At 34.3% G+C, this 19,869-nt stretch overlaps 1 protein-coding gene and 1 non-coding gene across 13 annotated transcripts in view; one reads left to right on the top strand and one right to left on the bottom strand.

Annotated features, from left to right (window-relative positions):
- LOC149791253 (FMRFamide receptor-like) overlaps window positions 1-19,869 on the bottom strand; it is a 549,532-nt gene that overhangs the window by 145,086 nt on the left and 384,577 nt on the right. For 3 of the 12 annotated variants that reach the window (XR_016423332.1, XM_089969741.1, XM_089969746.1), the window contains exons 1-2: window positions 17,658-17,745; window positions 16,238-16,339 (exon numbers count right to left, since the gene is read on the bottom strand). Coding sequence is in view for 3 of the 12 variants with exons in the window: in XM_089969746.1 (XP_089825872.1) it covers window positions 16,238-16,339; window positions 17,658-17,689 (134 nt within the window). In the remaining 9 variants the exon portion in view is untranslated. The other 9 variants (XR_016423330.1, XM_089969739.1, XM_089969742.1 and 6 more) reach the window with 5 other exon arrangements.
- Window positions 9,114-9,186, top strand: Trnap-cgg (transfer RNA proline (anticodon CGG)). The gene has a single exon. It is a non-coding gene; the product is annotated as a tRNA-Pro (tRNA).

The following is a 19,869-nucleotide window of genomic DNA, read 5'->3' as shown; positions in this document are numbered from 1 at the left end:
CATTATTAAAAGAGGTACGAAGATCATACCGGCAAAATCCGGACAGCACTATTAAAAGAGCGTATGAAGATCGTACCGGCGAAATCCGGACAGCAGTATTAAAGAGATACGAAGATCATACCGGCAAAATCCGGACAGCACTATTAAAAGAGCGTATGAATATCATACCGGCAAAATCCGGACAGCAGTATTAAAAGTGTGTATAAGATCATACCGGCAAAATCCGGACAGCAGTATTAAAAGAGCGTATGAAGATGTACCTGGCGAAATCCGGACAGCAGTATTAAAAGAGCGTATGAAGATTATACCGGCAAAATCCGGACAGCAGTATTAAAAGAGCGTATGAAGATCATACCGACAAAATCCGGACAACAGTATTAAAAGAGCGTATGAAGATCATACCAGCAATCAGAGAAATTATATAAGCAGACTGCGATCTATTCCCATCTTTATAGTTCACAGGTATACCGGCGGTATTAATGTCTTCAGTAATTCGTTTCGTAGCCTAATATGTCAATAAATATTAGTCTGCTTTCAATGATTTACAATACATGGTAATGCTGGAACCGCTATAAGCATATTTTGTATCGTTCCTTAAATTTTATGACGCCATATGTTATATACCAGCATATGCCTTTTCTGCTACACATAATGTAATTACAAACAAAAGAATTCGGTTATATTGTGACCATAATTATATCTGATGACTAAAGCGAGATCGGATATGTATTAGGGGCCATTTTAAAACAGGTCCAGAATGTTTAATTTAGATAAGATAAACAACTTAAAACAATATACAACATTAAAACCTACTGTAAAACAAACATACATGGACCAATGTTGAAAGGTATAACAACTGTATTGCGTAATTAGATAAGATTAGGCAAGTGAGCCCTAGTTTAAACCTGTTATGTCCACCGTTCCATACCTGACGCTGATCTACAGGACAGTGACGTTGCACTTGCTTCAGAATAGCAGCTTTTGTGTTCCATTTCTGAGGACTTTTCCATAATATGACGATACTGTGTCGGCTTTTGTGTTCCTTTTCTGAGGCCTTTTCCATAATATGACGATACTGTGTCAGCTTTTGTGTTCCTTTTCTGAGGCCTTTTCCATAATATGACGATACTGTGTCAGCTTTTGTGTTCCTTTTCTGAGGCCTTTTCCATAATATGACGATACTGTGTCAGCTTTTGTGTTCCTTTTCTGAGGCCTTTTCCATAATATGATGATACTGTGTCAGCTTTTGTGTTCCTTTTCTGAGGCCTTTTCCATAATATGACGATACTGTCTCAGCTTTTGCTTGCAACAAGAGGTCAAAATGTCACGCATGGCTTTGTTTTCGCTCAATAATTGGAAGTGGTGGACGGTTGCATTCGTTAACTATCGTAGACAAGTGAGAATGCGTTGTTCTACAGGTTCCCGTACGTTTATTAATTGAAATTTTTTTATTCGTTTTTTTTTTTCTTTTTTTTTATATTGGTAATTTGAATATATATATATATATATATATATATATATATATATATATATATATATATATATATATATAATCTTTCACTAAGAAATAAACGAAATTAATGAAGCTACACTTTTTTGCACTTTAAGATTTAGGAGCTGAATGTATCAATGTTATTTCCTCGATACGACGATGTCCTCTTTCGGAAGGATCGCTCGTTGGAATAAACTTGTCATTTCGACAATACGCTTTGCAAAAGCTTTTTGCAAGTGAGACCGATCATTGCAAATATTCATGACCCACAAATTGAGTATTGCAAATAATCATCACACACAAACTGAGTATTGCAAATAATCATCACGCACAAACTGAGTACTGCAAGTAATCATCACAGACAGAGTATTGCAAATAATCATCACACACAAACTGAGTATTGCAAATAATCATCACGCACAAACTGAGTACTGCAAGTAATCATCACAGAGTATTGCAAATAATCATCACACACAAACTGAGTATTGCAAATAATCATCACACACAAACTGAGTATTGCAAATAATCATCACGCACAAACTGAGTACTGCAAGTAATCATCACAGACAGAGTATTGTAAATAATCATCACACACAAACTGAGTATCTATAAAACTGTTAAAATCTGATATGCTGGCGTCAAATTTTTTCCAGTTAGATGTCATCAATAGACATTCACATTGGTGTACACTATGGAGTGTTATTTCCATCGCAAAATCCGAGTGGTCTAAAGCGCTCGCCGTTGCGGATCACTGCCATCTCACCTCTGTCTGCGTGAGTTCGAGTCTCAGGCTCGGCAAACGTTGGTACGTAAGAAAGCCTGTCAGTAGCTTCTCGTGGGTAGGTGGGTTCTTCCAGGGGTTATCCAGGGTTCTTCCTCCACCAATTATACTGGCCGCCATGTATAGCCTGTCTTGTGCTGAAAAATGGCGTTAAACCATACAACAACATCCGTTCAGAGAACCCACAGTTCTTCCTCAGTGACTGACTTTTCTATCACTTAAGCTGAGTTTCTTTAAAAAAGGATTCTAAATCATTCATACAATATTTTTAATGTTGTTATATTCAAAACTGGGATAAGCAACCTTAATTACTTCCTATAAAAGGTTAGGTAATGGACATTTACTGTAGTTCAGATTATTCCAGATTTGTAAACTAAAATCTCTCTTTTAATAAGGTTGCATGGTAAAGAAATGGTATTGTCTTTTATCAGATGTATTGTTCGAAATGATTGTTTGTCTTGAATTAAATGCTATCGATTTTACAGCGTCATTTTTGTAATCCAAGTTCACGGGTTCGATACCCGCCAAGGTCAGACGAGGTCAACATTCTGGGTGTGTGCTTAGAACACACTTAGCTCTTATTTCATCACCGTGATAAGCAAAATAAAGTCCACTAAATAAACACTCAGATCCCACAAATCGTTCTCTAAATCCTGAATATTTTCTTTGCCAATGAATTCATAAAATGAAGTTTATATATATATATATATATATATATATATATATATATATATATATATATATATATATATATATATATATATATATATTAATTCCACTCTAAATTGTATATGCAAGGTGCGAAATTGTCAATTTCCGCCTTAAAGAAAGGTATCTGAGAGTTTTAAAAAAGAATGAAACACATAACGAAAATTTAGTTTTATGGTTTAATTATAGAATTCTTTAAAACTGAGTCAAAACCAAAATGTCAATGACTGCGATAAAAATGAAACAGCTTAGTGGTTTTCATCATTTCATATATACGAGAATTTATATAAGTCGTTTTCTTGATGTACACCATATATTTGTTTCTAATGCTTGTTCATTGTACAAACCCAAGGAGTAAAGTATGTTTAGCTGTATGACAACATTTGCATGACAACAAGGGATGATTATGAGCCCTTAGGTTCCAATTATATTCTTAAGTGCTTAAAGTTACACGCAGTCAGCTATGGTCAGCGATTGAGACACCTATGGCTAATGATTAAGGCAGCTATGGTCAATGATTGAGGCAGCTATGGTCAATGATTGAGGCAGCTATGGTCAATGATTAAGGCAGCTATGGCCAATGATTGAGGCAGCTATGGCCAATGATTAAGGCAGCTATGGTAAGTGATTGAGGCAGCTATGGCCAATGATTGAGGCAGCTATGACCAATGATTAAGGCAGCTATGGTCAATGATTGAGGCAGCTATGGTCAATGATTAAGGCAGCTAAGGTCAATAATTCAGTCAGCTATGGTCAATGACTCAGGCCATACACAACAATTATACCTGCGCAACGGATTTTTAACAAAAATACTAAGCAACATATAAAAAATCTATAATCAATAACCACATTAAAATCCTATGTTGGAGCACGGGTGACGTCACCAAAAAGCTAGCGTGTCATTAGCTGTAAATGGTCTGATCTCATACAAATCAGGCGAAATTAATAAATGATTTTGAAGCCTTTAATAGGATATTACAATTCCTTTCAGAAGTATTTACGCAATTGTAAAAATAACCATACACTGATATACATAGTTGTCATGGTGATTTAGATCAAGTCATGTAACTTTGAACTTACATGGATTTATCTGTAATCTGTCACATACAATGTCTATCTAAAAATGAACACAAACAACTAAGACTTACCCGAAGAATATCACGTGAGTATGTCTTAGGTATACAGAAATGCTGTAGTATCCACACATTGAACTTTAAAACAACCTCTTATAGCGCTCCCTCGTATTTAAATCATGTCAGGGATTCCCCGTGATAAAAGAAATACAGAGAGATGAAGCTGAAAACAAAGTCAGTTGGTAGTATCTCTTGAACGTGCATAACATACACTTTACGATCAAAATCATTCGACTATCGCTGGATTTGCATCTTGTTTACTGCATGATAGCAACTGTGATTGATTTAAAGAACCGACATACCAGTCATAACAGTAAGCTGTGGCTAATGACCTCCGATAATAAGCAAAAGCTTTTACTAAAACTATTATTCGCCTGAATCAGTGTATACTTAATTTGGTTTATGGTCTTTAGAGGAAATTACACCTTTTGTATTTGTGGCCCGATCACTACAGTGAACCAGTGAACGTTATCTTTACTGATGTCTTTATGTATGTAGTTGTGCTGGATGTAAAAAAATAATAAAGCATTATTCGAGATTGTATACACTTCGGAGAAATTTACTATGATTATTAGTGAGCTACGATGAAGAAATGGTTATATTTTGTGCCTGTTTGTCAACTACGTCTAGACTATTTCCATGACGACTTCAGAAAAGATTTACTGTTGCTCAACGAGTTAGCTTCTGTTTTCAATGCGAGATTTGACTTCCCATTCAAAATCAAAATTCATACCAAGTAATGTAATTAGCATTAGAAATAAACCATCTTAATGAGTGGAGGACTGATAAATGTTTATAATATTCCAATTTTAAATACACAATGTGTAATAGAAGGAATCGTAACACCTCAAGACAATACACATGGTGCAATAGAATGAACCATAGCACCGCGGAGCAATACACTAGCGCTGCCAGTAAATAGAGCATGTAACTGCTGCAGTTAACATACATACATACATACATATATACATACATACATACATGGATACTCATATGCATATATGTATGTCTGACTGTATGTACACACTAGCAACTTTACAAAAAAGACTACCGAAATAACATAATGCAAATATTTTTCTTTATTCTGCGCTGCTACACTAAGTAATCAACATACAAAATAAAATATAATTGTAAATAAATGTTATAATGTTATAATCATCAAACACTTTAATCAGATTTACGGAAGCACAACCTCAATGTGGTAAATTCCTTCATTAGGTGTAAAGTACAGATACATATGCAATTATCCATACTCTTATATTTATACCTTCACTTCAAGAGAAGTCTGCAGGCTGGAAACTGATCACAATTGATAGTTCCGGTTTAGTACCCACGAATGTAGTCCCAGTCCCTTTTTGATAGCATTGTTTGCGATCTCCCTTTGGCGGTGATACAAGAGTTAGATTTAGGCATTCTTGGTAAGGGTTTTAAGGTAATTGTTTATTCTTAAGAGTGTGAGCTTATGGTGTGGTTGTCTGTGTGTATTTCGGCGACAATGTACAGTGAGTAATAAGATCTTGGTGATGATCCGGAAGTGAAATCTGTGTTCAGTTGCACGCTGATTTGTTTACAGTCCAGCCTCTAAAACAAATGCAGGTGAACCTATGACAAGAACTTCACGTGAAGGTATTTGAAGGTATTGTAGATTAACATATAATTTATATTGATTGTCACACAGTGGAACGTTCAGTACTGAGAAACAAATGTAGAGAAACAATAGTAAAATGAATTGTGTTCTGGGTCCGGTTGAGACAAATGAAAATATTTATACCTTCATTTTTAGAGACGTCTGCAGGCTGAAACGAATGAGCATATTTATACCATCATTTCCAGAGAGGTCTGCAAACTGAGAGGAATGAGCATATTTATACCTTCGTTTCTAGAGAGGTCTGCAAGCTAAGGTGGCAGGGTCCAGTTTCGTAAATTGGCCTCTGGCAAATTTCTTAACTTAAGGCTATGGTGTGACTTTTTCAGCTATTATTGTTTACTATTTATAGATATGGATATATTTGTGAACTGGGTGTTTGTGTTGTTCTTGAAATTGATGTCAGGCATGTACACATTCCATAGTTGCTCTGCAGTATGTTGATAGTAAAATACCAATAGCTGACTAGGAAGAAGAGCTAGTCTCCCATAGCAGTAGACACGTGTGTTCAAGGCAAGTAGAGTATCTCAAAAACGGCTTGGATGACAACTATTCTGAATTGCATCAAACTATTTAGTAGATAATGTTTTTCAAAATTTTCATCCAGCGAAAGGGCTTGCGTTTGCACTGTGCGCACCACATGCTGTCAAAAATGGCATTTGGATGTGAAAAATGCATGTATAAAATAGGGGTTGGGGTGCATAAACTTCTTCTGCTATGAACTGCCATTGGCTTCTCTGGTCAAGTGAATACTATTCTTATGCTTTGTTTTAATATAGGTATCTAAAAATATGGACCTTTTTGACTTCACTTGTGTATTTGATTTTTTATGATCTTTATACTAGGTCGCTGATTGCGGCATTAAATTTGTACATAAAAACTGGCCCCTGCCCCCTAAGACGAATGAGCATATTTATACCTTCGTTTATAGAGAGGCCTGCATGCCTGAGGAATGAGCATATTTATACCTTAGTTTCTAGAGAGGTCTGCAGACTGAGACGAATGAGCATATTTATATCTTCGTTTCTAGAGAGGTCAAAAGGCTGAGAGGAATGAGCGTATTTATACCTTCGGGTGGCGCTCACCAGATAATATGTACTTTTGAGAGAGTGACGTATGTAAGGTGAAGTAGTTCGCATTTAAAACATGCACAGTGGAGAGAATGTTTGCGTACCTCTATGCTACATTAATGTAATGTGGATGATATTTCTTTTGGATATTGTACTTTTGGAAATTTTACATGATTTAAGCACACTGCTAACTAAAATGACTGCTCCCTTGTGTTAAAAAATCAGTCTGAATTAGTCTAAAGTGCACTATACATAGCAGCTATTAAAATAGGGAAAATGAATTTTGCCAGACTAGACAATACCAGCTTCTGAAAGTGCAATGAATGAATTACCAAATATATAAAATGTAAAAAAAGTTATCAGCTCTTTTTTATACCATTGACCTCTGAAGTTCAGGAAGTGAAAATGACCAAGTAGAGCTAGCACTTTTTTGAAAGGTGCACATTTGAAGTAAGGCCAAGCTGTATACTCTATAACCCATAGTACACCCATCAATCATACACCAAAATAAAGGGAATTAAAGGTTCTTTGCATTATACCTAAGATATACAAGGTCTTTTTTAAATAGCCAGTATAACCAGTGAGGAAAGCCGGGGACATTATTTTTCTTTAAAATCCTAACCCTATGCAAAATGCGAAACTGTATAGCGCCACCTCGTTTCTAGACAGGTCTGCAGGCTGAGAGGAATAATCATATTTATACCTTCGTTTCTAGAGAGGTCTGCAAGCTGAGACGAATGAGCATATGTATACCTTCGTTTCTAGAGAGGTCTGCAGGCTGAGAGGAATAATCATATTTATACCTTCGTTTCTAGAGAGGTCTGCAGGCTGAGAGGAATAATCATATTTATATCTTCGTTTCTAGAGAGGTCTGCAAGCTGAGACGAATGAGCATATTTTACCTTCGTTTCTAGAGAGGTCTGCAGGCTGAGATTAATGAGCATATTTATACCTTCGTTGCTAGAGAGGTATACAGGCTGAGACGAATGAACATATTTTACCTTCGTTTCTAGAGGGGTATGTAGGCTGAAACGAATGAACATATTTATACCTTCGTTTCTAGATGGGTCTGCAGGCTGAGACGAATGAACATATTTTACCTTCGTTTCTGAACAAAAGTCTCTTCTTCTATATCACACATGATACTCCATTGTTGGATGTAGTAACTGTAACACATTTATTTGAGATCGATCGGTTGAAAAGATTAGGGATTACGGCTCGCAAATGTATCCCAAAGGCCACGAAAAGTGGTTATTGATTTGTGATTTGATGCAGACATGTAGATATTAAGGTAAAAGGTTTGCTTGATCAATGCAACTGTGATTCAAAATTACATTTCGGCAAAGGTGGCCATATTGTCTGAAACAAAACATTGCAAAGTAGTTAAATATAAACGCATTTATTGGTATAGTTCTCTGGTAGGAAAATCTGTGTATATTTGAGTGGGTACGTGATATCGCACGCAATGCAAGGCGTTGAATATATTTGAGGTTGTACGTAGTATCGCACGGAATTCAAAGCCTCGAGTATATCTGTGTACATAATATCTCACGGAATTCAGAGCTAGAGTATATCTGAGTGTGCATGTGATATCTCAGGCAATTCATAGCGTCGAGAAATTGATCTGCAGATCTTGCACACTTACGAGAGGTGAAACTGCTGTCCAGATCAACTTTTTGTACTTACTGTGTTTTACTATATACCTTTAAAGAATATTTATTTAAAATAGTTGTGGACCTACTTTGTTCAGCGTGAAAAGTTATTAGTATGTGATGTGACATCGGATAATGTGTATTCCTGAGCTGTAGTGTCTTGTTTTCACAGCATATATATATATATATATATATATATATATATATATATATATATATATATATATATATATATATATATATAATATATATATATATATATATATATATATATATATATATATATATATATATATATATATATATATATATATCTTCATGAATGTGTTTACATGTTATGATTTATTTGGTGTCTGTGTAACTTAAATCGCATGTACTAGGAGAAAATATGACAAATTCGTGTAAAAGAAAGGCTTCTCATCGTCAGCGATATATATACCTCTTTCAAGAATTCGTTTTTAATCAAAGAGAGTGAATTTCACAGTGGACTTTCATATTACATCGTCACACTATCCGTTGATCTGTTTTAGATACGGGTAGTTACCAGATATAATCAAATACACAACGGTACCAACATGAACTATTGTTTCTTTAAACTTTGCATTTCATTTATTTTCATTACTAGTTTAACCGCTCCGGTGGCTTAGTGGTTAGAGCGTCCGCCTCGGATGCGGGAGGTCATGGGTTCGATCCCCGGCCGAGTCATACCAAAGAATGACAAAAATGGTACTAACAGCTGCCTCGCTTGGCGCTCAGCATTAAGAGATTAGTGTTAGGACTGGTCGGCCTGGTGTCAGGATAATGTGACTGGGTGGGACATCATGCTACATGTCTGCGGCATGATGCCCCTGTGCTCTATACATCACTATAAACTGCCACGATATGACTGAAAAATTGTTAAAGCTACGTTAAAAATAGAAATCAGATACACAAATCATTACTAGTTTAATGGACAGCAGCGCACAGTCCGCAAATCTTTCACGGGATAGACTAGAAACGCTCTTTCAAAAGAAGACGATTATACCCTGAAGGACTCTTGATCTTCAAAGTTCTACAGTGCGTGAATTAACAACATTCATGATAGTGCGATCGAAATCAATTACTGTATTAATGATAGCAGCAGGAAGCAAATACAAGTGAAGTGGATCCCGCGAACTTGTGATTCATAAGGTAACACAACTAGTCACCGAAAGGAGGAGACAATCCAATTCTCTAATACAATACTAGGACCCACTGCCCCTACCCCAACCTAATTAGTGGTATTTAATCGGTTAATAATAGAGATGTAGAAATATCTCTCAGTTTGGAATACATAGAATGTTCGTAGATCATACAACTATTTAGCAATAGATGTAAATAAGCAGACTCCAGCTTAACTTGTCTCTTGAGATTTAGATAACATGAAAACCCTTTAATGACTTGTCTTTGTGGCTTTTTAAAAAATATAATTCATTATTCGTGTATCATACATCAACAAAAAGTTAGTTACGATTTAAAAAAAAGACACTTTGCATTTCCTCTCTTACACTGATGACGTCATACAACATCAATTTTTAAACACCTTTTCTTTTCACATACGGTATGAAAACAAGGAAATTCAATTAGACCATAACTTTGATTTTATTCGATAATTTATTTGTTCAGGCATATTTCCTAGAAAAATTGACAACTATGTGCCATATGCTTTATTCAAGAAGGATGCAATCGATTGATCCTGGTCCACGCATTTCTCAATTCGACGGGAAGGGAAGGTGCAATAGTGACGAAGAATCGAGTGACTTACGGAGGTAGAAGGTAAAATCAATGGAAAAAATGTACATCTTTGTTTGCTCACTTTACCTTTTCACGTGCTCGAGTCTGATAACATCAATAAATAAATTCCACGTTGAACGTTGTTATTTCCAACGGTTACACACTGCCGATATATGTTTGTCGACTTACTACAATTACCTCTTCTGCGAAACAAAACCTCTCTCTGAGGCCGTCATATTGAAGAATTCGATACTTATGTCATGTCCCATGCATGACTGTAATGAACTCAAAAACTGTATTAGCACGTTACTTCTTTTGCTCTGGCCGAAAATAATTCTACACAGCCTGGGTACATTAAGCATCGAAATATTATTTTATTGCTGTACACAATAGTTACTGATTTTTATGTTTTACAGAATATTGTCAACTTTTCTTGATGTTTTACGGTATAGTTACTTACGGTTTGCGTATTTACTTATTTTTGATCAGTAAGGTTATTATCAATGTTTTCTTTCAAACCATGGTTCTAGCAATGGTATAAAAGTGTACACATAGGCACGAAAAGGTTGCATTTCAATGTAAGCATTTTAATAATACAAAATCAACTGAAGTCATTTCATCAAATCGATCAATAATAAAAGGACTGTCGAATAGCTCTTACTGAGCAAGGAAGAAGGGACATATTCTTAAAGGCAACATATTCTATAGTTGCGGCAAAACGAGGCACATTTTAATATCCAGAAAGTAGGGGTGGGGTGGGGAAGTCTCTTTCATGTTATTCAAATACAGATGTTACTCATCACGAGCCCTTTTGCATGTCCCCGACCGAACTCAAAAGTAAGAAAATAATTCGTATATAAACATCGTTAAGATATTATTACTTTTGTTAGGAACCTATTTTCAGTCTTCTTTGAATGCACACAACCCATGAAATTAAAACTTTCTTCTACCAAATTATATGGCGTCCAATACCTTTCCTTGAGAGATAAATAGTTTCTGTGTTCATGACAAAGAAAATCAAGCAAAATTATGTAAGATAATTAGAGAAGATGGATTTTTTTTCTTCAGTGAAGGCTTTAAAGAATCAAAGAATTAATATAGGTTTTAATGCGTATGTATCTATGCATGGGTGCGTGCGTGCGTGCGTGTATGTATGTATGTATGTATGTATGTATGTATGTATGTATGTATGTATGTATGTATGTATGTATGTATTCTGTAAAAAAAAACTAAACTAGTGTATATTGTAGGATCAGATTCCACTTTTTATATGAACTTCGCACATTTTCAACTTGTTTTCTTAGTCGGCTAGAGTTAATATTGAGTCAAATGTACTGCACATATTATAACAAAATTATTTTTCATATGGCAAAACAAAATGAACTTAAACTAACAATGACATATTTCGATCTTTATTTATTGATAAATGTCCATACTGCTTTCTTTCAAAATATAAAATGTAAGATGACTTTTATTTATTGATACATTTCCACACTGCTTTCTTTCAAAATATAAAATGTAAGATGACTTTTATTTATTGATACATGTCCATACTGCTTTCTTTCAAAATATAAAATGTAAGATGACTTTTATTTATTGATACATGTCCATACTGCTTTCTTTCAAAATATAAAATGTAAGATGACTTTTATTTATTGATACATGTCCACACTGCTTTCTTTCAAAATATAAAATGTAAGATGACTTTTATTTATTGATACATGTCCATACTGCTTTCTTTCAAAATATAAAATGTAAGGCACTGATGACTTTTATTTATTGATACATGCACTTACTGCTTTCTTTCAAAATATAAAATCTAAGATGACTTTTATTTATTGATACATGTCCATACTGCTTTCTTTCAAAATATAAAATGTAAGGCACTGATGACTTTTATTTATTGATACATGCACATACTGCTTTCTTTCAAAATATAAAATCTAAGATGACTTTTATTTATTGATACATGTCCATACTGCTTTCTTTCAAAATATAAAATGTAAGATGACTTTTATTTATTGATACATGTCCACACTGCTTTCTTTCAAAATATAAAATCTAAGATGACTTTCATTTATTGATACATGCACATACTGCTTTCTTTCAAAATATAAAATGTAAGATGACTTTTATTAAACAATTTGAGATGGTAATGATTTAATTCCTTTTTTATATGACCTGCTTTTTTCATGTGAAAATGAAACGCAATCACGCATTCTCAACTTCCCGGTCATATTTCGGATCATGCCTTGAATGCATGTCGATAGCTGCCATTTAGAACACTTTGGTTATTTACTTAACTAGGATTGGTAGAATAAGCTACGAACGATCGAACAATTTGTTTTCATTCGTATTTCCTCAGCCAATTATACATTCATTCCAATTGTATAAACAGCTTCGGTGATCGGAATAGTTTGATTTATTTTTGCTGAGAACAAAATCTATTTTTCTTTCTGTACATTACGATACAGATATATATCAGCGGCTTACTTTCGCTGAAATAGCAGAGGTAGTTCCAAATGGTAATCACAATTCCAAGGGTGACCTCAAAAAAATATTATGACGCTTTAAGAATAAATTTTGTACATGTACTTCGGTGATCGGAAGTTTGATTTATTTTTGCTGAGAACAAAATCTATTTTTCTTTCTGTACATTACGATACAGATATATATAAGCGGCTTACTTTCGCTGAAATAGCAGAGGTAGTTCCAAATGGTAATCACAATTCCAAGGGTGACCTCAAAAAAATATTATGACGCTTTAAGAATAAATTTTGTACATGTACTTCGGTGATCGGAAGTTTGATTTATTTTTGCTGAGAACAAAATCTATTTTTCTTTCTGTACATTACGATACAGATATATATAAGCGGCTTACTTTCGCTGAAATAGCAGAGGTAGTTCCAAATGGTAATCACAATTCCAAGGGTGACCTCAAAAAAATATTATGACGCTTTAAGAATAAATTTTGTACATGTACTGCTCGTTTCAATAAGCCTTTGTTCTCACAATAGTTATTACTTTATTTGCCCTCTTCCTTATCGAACGGCATGTCAGAAGTACATAATTAATTCATGGGGATGGGGGTGCAACAACAAATTATTATAGAATTTTATATTGAAACGTTCTTTGTATAAGCGAACTATATTTGAAACTAACAATGCGCTGAAATATTACAAAATCTTGAAGTGAGAAAGTATGGCCATCAGGTTAACAAAAAGCGTGAACGTACAATTTTTTCCATACAATTCGCTGTGATTTGCCAGTATGGTTTTAACTAAATAAATATTGAAGGGATTGCAGTTTTAATGAAGGAATGCACAGATTCCATCACTACACACGGGGGGGGGGGGGCAGGCAAAGACGAATATATCTGGATCCTCGAGCACTTAGGAACATAAATTCTGGCCTCCTCCCGTTCCCACCTCAAAGGGACTCGATACCAAATCTTCGCTATCGATCAATATTGCCAATAAGAGGTATTCGATACCGAATCATCGCTATCGATCAGTATCACCAATAAGAGGGTACTCGATACCGAATCATCAGTATCGATCAGTATTAGCAATACGATGTACTCGATAACGAATCATCGCTATGGATCAGTATTACCAATAAGAGGGTAATCGATACCGAATCATCGATATCGATCAGTATTAGCAATAAGAGGGTAATCGATACCGAATCATCACTATCGATCAGTATTACCAATAAGAGGGTAATCGATACCGAATCATCAATATCGATCAGTATTAACAATAAGAGGTACTCGATACCGAATCATCGCTATGGATCAGTATTACCAATAAGAGGGTAATCGATACCGAATCATCATTATTGATCAGTATTAGCAATAATAGGGTACTCGATACCGAATCATCACTATTGATCAGTATTAGCTATAAGAGGCAAATGCCTCAACGGGATTTAATTTCTCCAAAACTTGAGATTTCACAGATATACATTCTCCCTCAATGTACACACCAGCATCGTTTCAACCAACCCTTCTTTCTCTCACTCAACGTAACCTCTGCTTAAGTCATAAACCGTGCTATTGAAATATCATAATGGCATATAAACCTAAACTTGCTAAATTCCACCAGCAAATACTTGTTCTATGTTTTAAATATTAGATATTCATTTCAGCAAGACAACGATCAACCAGTTAGCTGGATCCTATATGTAAATGATGGCTTGGACTGAGGCAAGAAGTTTTTCGAGTTTTTCATGCCTAAAAGTTTCAAACCTTTTCAACCACGTATTGGAGTGTGTTGCCAGTTATTAACAAACTCAGATAGCTTTCCTTATCATCTTCTGGCAAATAGCAGTTCCCTTTCGCTGGATTAAACGCCGATAAAATAAAATTTTTATCTTTTACGAATGTTTCTTTTTAAAATACTTTTTCCAAATATAAAATACGAAATAAACACAAAGAACATAATACAACTATGAAAAAATAAATGCACGCCGTAAATGTGGTCCATGAAACAACGACGAGAAATATTCATACAGATAACTTAAAACTGATGTAGATTCTTGTATTACAATGAAATACATTAAATTAGTAACATAGTCGACATAAAGAACATTTCTAACTTCCTTGACAAACAATTAGTGCCCACGAACTCTGGTCATAAACGAAATGCACGTGATGAATGTTCCGTTGCTAATACAAATAAATATGGCGAGAATGGACAAGCCTGTCGTGCATCAGATTGTGTTAAACATATTGTCATGCATAATACGACTGCTTCAACTGTGATAGCATTTTAAAGGCATCTTATTCAAAAACAGGTTCAGAAATTAATTATTCTGATAGGTCAAAACAGTAAGAATGACTCAAATTATCGAACTTTTGTTCAACATCTGAGCAAAATAGAAACCCATGTTTGCTTTCAGGTTATTCATTTTCTGTAACGTCTCAAAGTAATGGAACATTATCCTGACATTACCTCATGTTTATCAACCCAGTCTGAGTATCATGAATAATGTTAGGTAACTCTTCTGTCAGCTTGTTTGCCACTGATCGCGTCCCACAGTTGTATACTCTGTATTTAACAAAATAATAGGCATCCAATTAGAAAATAAATAAAGGTCTTTCTTATTTTGCGTAAGAAAGTCATAATGCCTTTCCGTCGACGAGAGAAGTCTATTTGCATGAAATAATTCAGTAGGTCAACCAAAATATTTTAATGTAATTAAAGAATTCAGTAGTATTTCTATCAGAGTTTGAACGTTTATTAATTAATGTAATTCAAGAATCCAGTAGTATTTCTGTCAGTGTTTGAACGTTTATTAATTAATGTAATTCAAGAATTCAGTAGTATTTCTATCGTTTAATAATTTTCCTAGACTTTAAATTTGCATCAGATTTCTCAATCATTTTGCATCATTCACATTTTTTCATCGTCCTGTTCATATAAGTTTTGCTCATACTCTTCAGGATAAAGATATAAAAAATTATATTTATATCATTTCCGGATTACAGAGTTTTGTAAAATTACTTTTCCCCAATCAAGTATCTTCTTTCTATCTATACTTAATTTTGTAATAACATTGATTTCAGAATAAAAAAATTCTTCCTCATTATCTGTAAAATATTTTATATTTTCTCGCTATCTTTAATTCAAATAATGCGTATCCTACGCATTATCGCCCATACATTTTGTCATGAACTGAACGGAACTGTAATGTTGTGCTATGAATTCCTCATGTTTTTTGTCGTAGATCCCCTTTTATGATCTTTTGATAACGTACGTTTAAACCATTAGAATTTTCTGCTTGTCTTCTAAAATTATTGTTTCGCTTCGCATACTTTTGTGCCTCCTTTCTGATTTTCACATTTATAAATTCCCGCTTTATGCTTCGATTGGCAATGAATTAACTGATACTATATCTGAAATACATATTTATTTTAAACTCCACGTAGTCTATTCTTTGACAATGACGACGACACACCGTACTATTTCTAGGTAAAACATAAATAAATATCGTTACTCACCCAAAGAATATGTTCCAGTAATGTCCTTTTTCACCAAGTACTGCAGCATTAAGCAAACATCTGTACCGTGTCCCGCTTAATTTCAACCATGTCACAGGATTCCTAAATAAAGATAAACACAAGTTTAATACGAGGGTTCAATATAACATCTATCCCAAACACCTTTGATATAGATTTTTTGGAACAAATTTACATCGTCGATATTTGGTGATGAAAGAAAAACGGTTACATTCTATACTATTCTGTACAAAGCAAACGCGACCAGCTTTTATTGAACGAGAAGGCAAAACCATGTGATAAAACAAGTGTTGGTATCTTATCCAGAAAGCACGACTAACAATTGCCAGGAAAGGCTGATTACTCTCTTTGTCCCTAAAACACATCAGAACTGAGCTTTTTTCTGATACATACAACATTGATGTTGCGCTATATAACGTTAATTAATTTGTTCAAGGTCCGTTGCCCCTGTCATCGATACACAGTTTACTGTTGTAACAGACTTGATACGATTAGAGAACTGTAAGTACGCACGGTTTTGTGTCAATATACTAGCGAAGATAATTGGCTATATCATTAATGTACTTCTGAATCAGCCACATGTTGCATTATTAACCTCAAGATTCAATTACTGCACATGCGTGTAATACGCCACATGCCAGTTTCTGCGAATATTTAGAAATCAATAAAATTAATTTCTTATGTTGTGACTAATTTATAATATTAATCGACATTTAGTTTTCCTGATTTAAAGAGGGTTTTAGCCTTCTAGTGTGTAGGCATCAGCATTATATATAAAAGTGACAAAACTCTCCTCCAAAATAAACAATATATCTTAAATAGCAAACGACTTTTCGTCTTGCTTTACTATAACAGTTTAAAGATCCGTCTTTGAAACACGTGAGTGTCTTTCTTCTTGTAATAGCTGTTTTCCACTTAAAGGGTTTATTATTCAGTAAAAGATAGCTTTACCCATGGACCTACCCTGTCGGCATGTCAAACATCGATTTATTTATAGCTCTACCATATCTACATGTCAAACATCGATTTACCTATAGCCCTATCCTATCGGCATGTCAAACATTGATTTATCTATAGATTACCCTAACGGCATGTCAAATACCGATTTATATATAGCCCTACTACACAGGCATGTCAAACATTGATTTATTTTTAGCCCTACCCGATCAGCATGTCAAACATCGATTAATCCATCGTCTTACCCTATCGGCATGTCAAACATCGATTTACCCATAGTCCTACCCTATCGGCATATCAAACATCGATTTATCTATAGCCTTACCATATCAGTATGTCAAACATCGATTAACCCATCGTCTTATCCTATCGGCATGTCAAACATCGATTTACCCATAGTCCTACCCTATCGGCATGTCAAACATCGATTTATCTATAGCCTTACCATATCAGCATGTCAAACATCGATGTACCCATGCTCCAACTCTAACGATGGTTTAAACAATCGTAATCTGTGCGAACGTGGTCTCTTCGTCAATTGTCAAGTGATACTACGAAACTAGTATAAGTATAGACCAGTCTATTTTTCTTTATGCACATGCTCTTTCCTTCGTTATTAAACCAGTCTGTCTTCAGTTAAATTCTTTTTTCCTCACTATTAAACCAGACTGTCTTTAAATGCTTACGTTCTTCTGTGCAATATTAAATATGACACAAATCCTAAGTTGATGAATAAGACATCATTAAATAGGTTCGACATGCAATCTTAATTAAAAGAATAAATAATATGTACTGTAATTACTGTAGATATTTTAAAGGAAATATTACGCTGGGGGTCTTCTTTTTTCTTAAGTGAAGGAGAAAAGGTAACAAGTCCAATAATTTGCATCCTCATTTCACTTAGATCAATATAATAGTGACAAACATGTTATTGACAAAATTTATATTGATAGTGTCTGGCACACAGTATATAATTGACCAACTGTTCTGTTTCTAATCTCTTTATTCTCAGCCTCAAGAATCAGGATTGAAACAGATCTTCTATATACCTTTGGAATATTTGACACACACACATATACACCCCCCCCACACACACACACATACACGCACATACATACATACATACATACAAACATACATACATACATACATTCATACATACATACATACATACATACATACACACACACATATATATCTATATCTATATATATATATATATATATATATATATATATATATATATATATATATATATATATATATATATATATATAGTTGAAAACTGAATAATATTATACCATGAAAGGAAATAAATTTAGATAAAAGAGAGGCACTGCTTACAAGCTAAAAGCTTTGATTGAGTTCATACATAGCTGGTGATTGAAATTGGAGGCAAATATCGATTTATTAGCTCTGCCTATGAGATACAAAGCAAATGCCACCGTACTAACACCATATACAATTACTGCGCACAGATTTTTCCACCTTTTTGTATGGATATTTGGTAATTTTATATGTTTTTGTATTTATTCACTGATTATTATGCATTTAATGTATTACCTTTCAGAACACAGGTATTAATTGAAAAATGCAATTTGAGTGTATTTCAGATTTTACGTAACTTTGATAATGAGCTACTGGAGTATTTTATTTCACAGGGTGGGGACTGAAATAGCTGAATGAATTCATTTTTTGTGCACATCAATCATTGGGATTGCGATTGAGAGAAAACAAACATTTTCGTTGGTACTTGAATTTGTGAATTGGAAAAGGGGTTTCTTTGTCTTTGCAAGGATTATTGTTCCTTGCACTTAACTTTGTGACTTGCTGCATTCACAAAATGCACTACAACAACAACAAATCACATCGATGCAACTTTTCCAATTAATTTGAATTTTAGTTAAACTCGTAAAACGAGTTTTTGATTGCAAGAGATGCAAATATAACAAACAACATTTTTTTTGCAGACGATGCACACGGGATTTCTGTCAAATTATAATACTGAATTACACTTTCCTGAATCGATTTAGGCTGGCATACTTGGATTTAAGTTTCTGAACTTAAACAATGATAAAATGTATTTGCCCAATGAAGTCATTATTCCTTAATTCGAACATAAACAGAGTTTGTCTCTCTTCAAAATACGCGTGGGAATAAATAAGGTATTTATTTTGCTTAATTGATAGTATTTTTAGAGGCGTGTGTCACCTATTCCAACACACATAATGACGCTAATTGTAGTGCCATGACAGGACTTCGCAACACAATGCTTAAACAAAACTCTTGAGTGATATGCAGTAAAATAGAAATATTCATTTGAAAAGATATATGTATTTTAACAGTTAAATACCTGTTTCATTAGATAAATACTCGCTTATAATGTTGTAATTTCCATATCACCCTGTCATGCTGTGAACTCGGGAATTATTTAAGATGAAACATTGATACCTTATTCTTATCTATTAAAAAGTATTTATTTCTCTTTTGAAGGTAAACCTGAATATTATACACTACAACTGGGGATCAGTTTGTTAGACATTTATTGTGCATTATAAAGACTTAACGCACTCATTCACCGGATAAGAGATACGGCTACTTTAAATTTCCACCTAAATGTGACCACGGAAACAGCCGAGTAACTTTTCGTAAGCAGC

Source organism: Sinohyriopsis cumingii, chromosome 9, assembly GCF_028554795.1.
Source record: "Sinohyriopsis cumingii isolate HCF-2022 chromosome 9, ASM2855479v2, whole genome shotgun sequence".
Classification (NCBI taxonomy): Eukaryota; Metazoa; Mollusca; class Bivalvia; order Unionida; family Unionidae; genus Sinohyriopsis; species Sinohyriopsis cumingii.
Note: the sequence above shows the minus strand (reverse complement) of the source record. Positions and strands in the feature narration are given on the sequence as shown.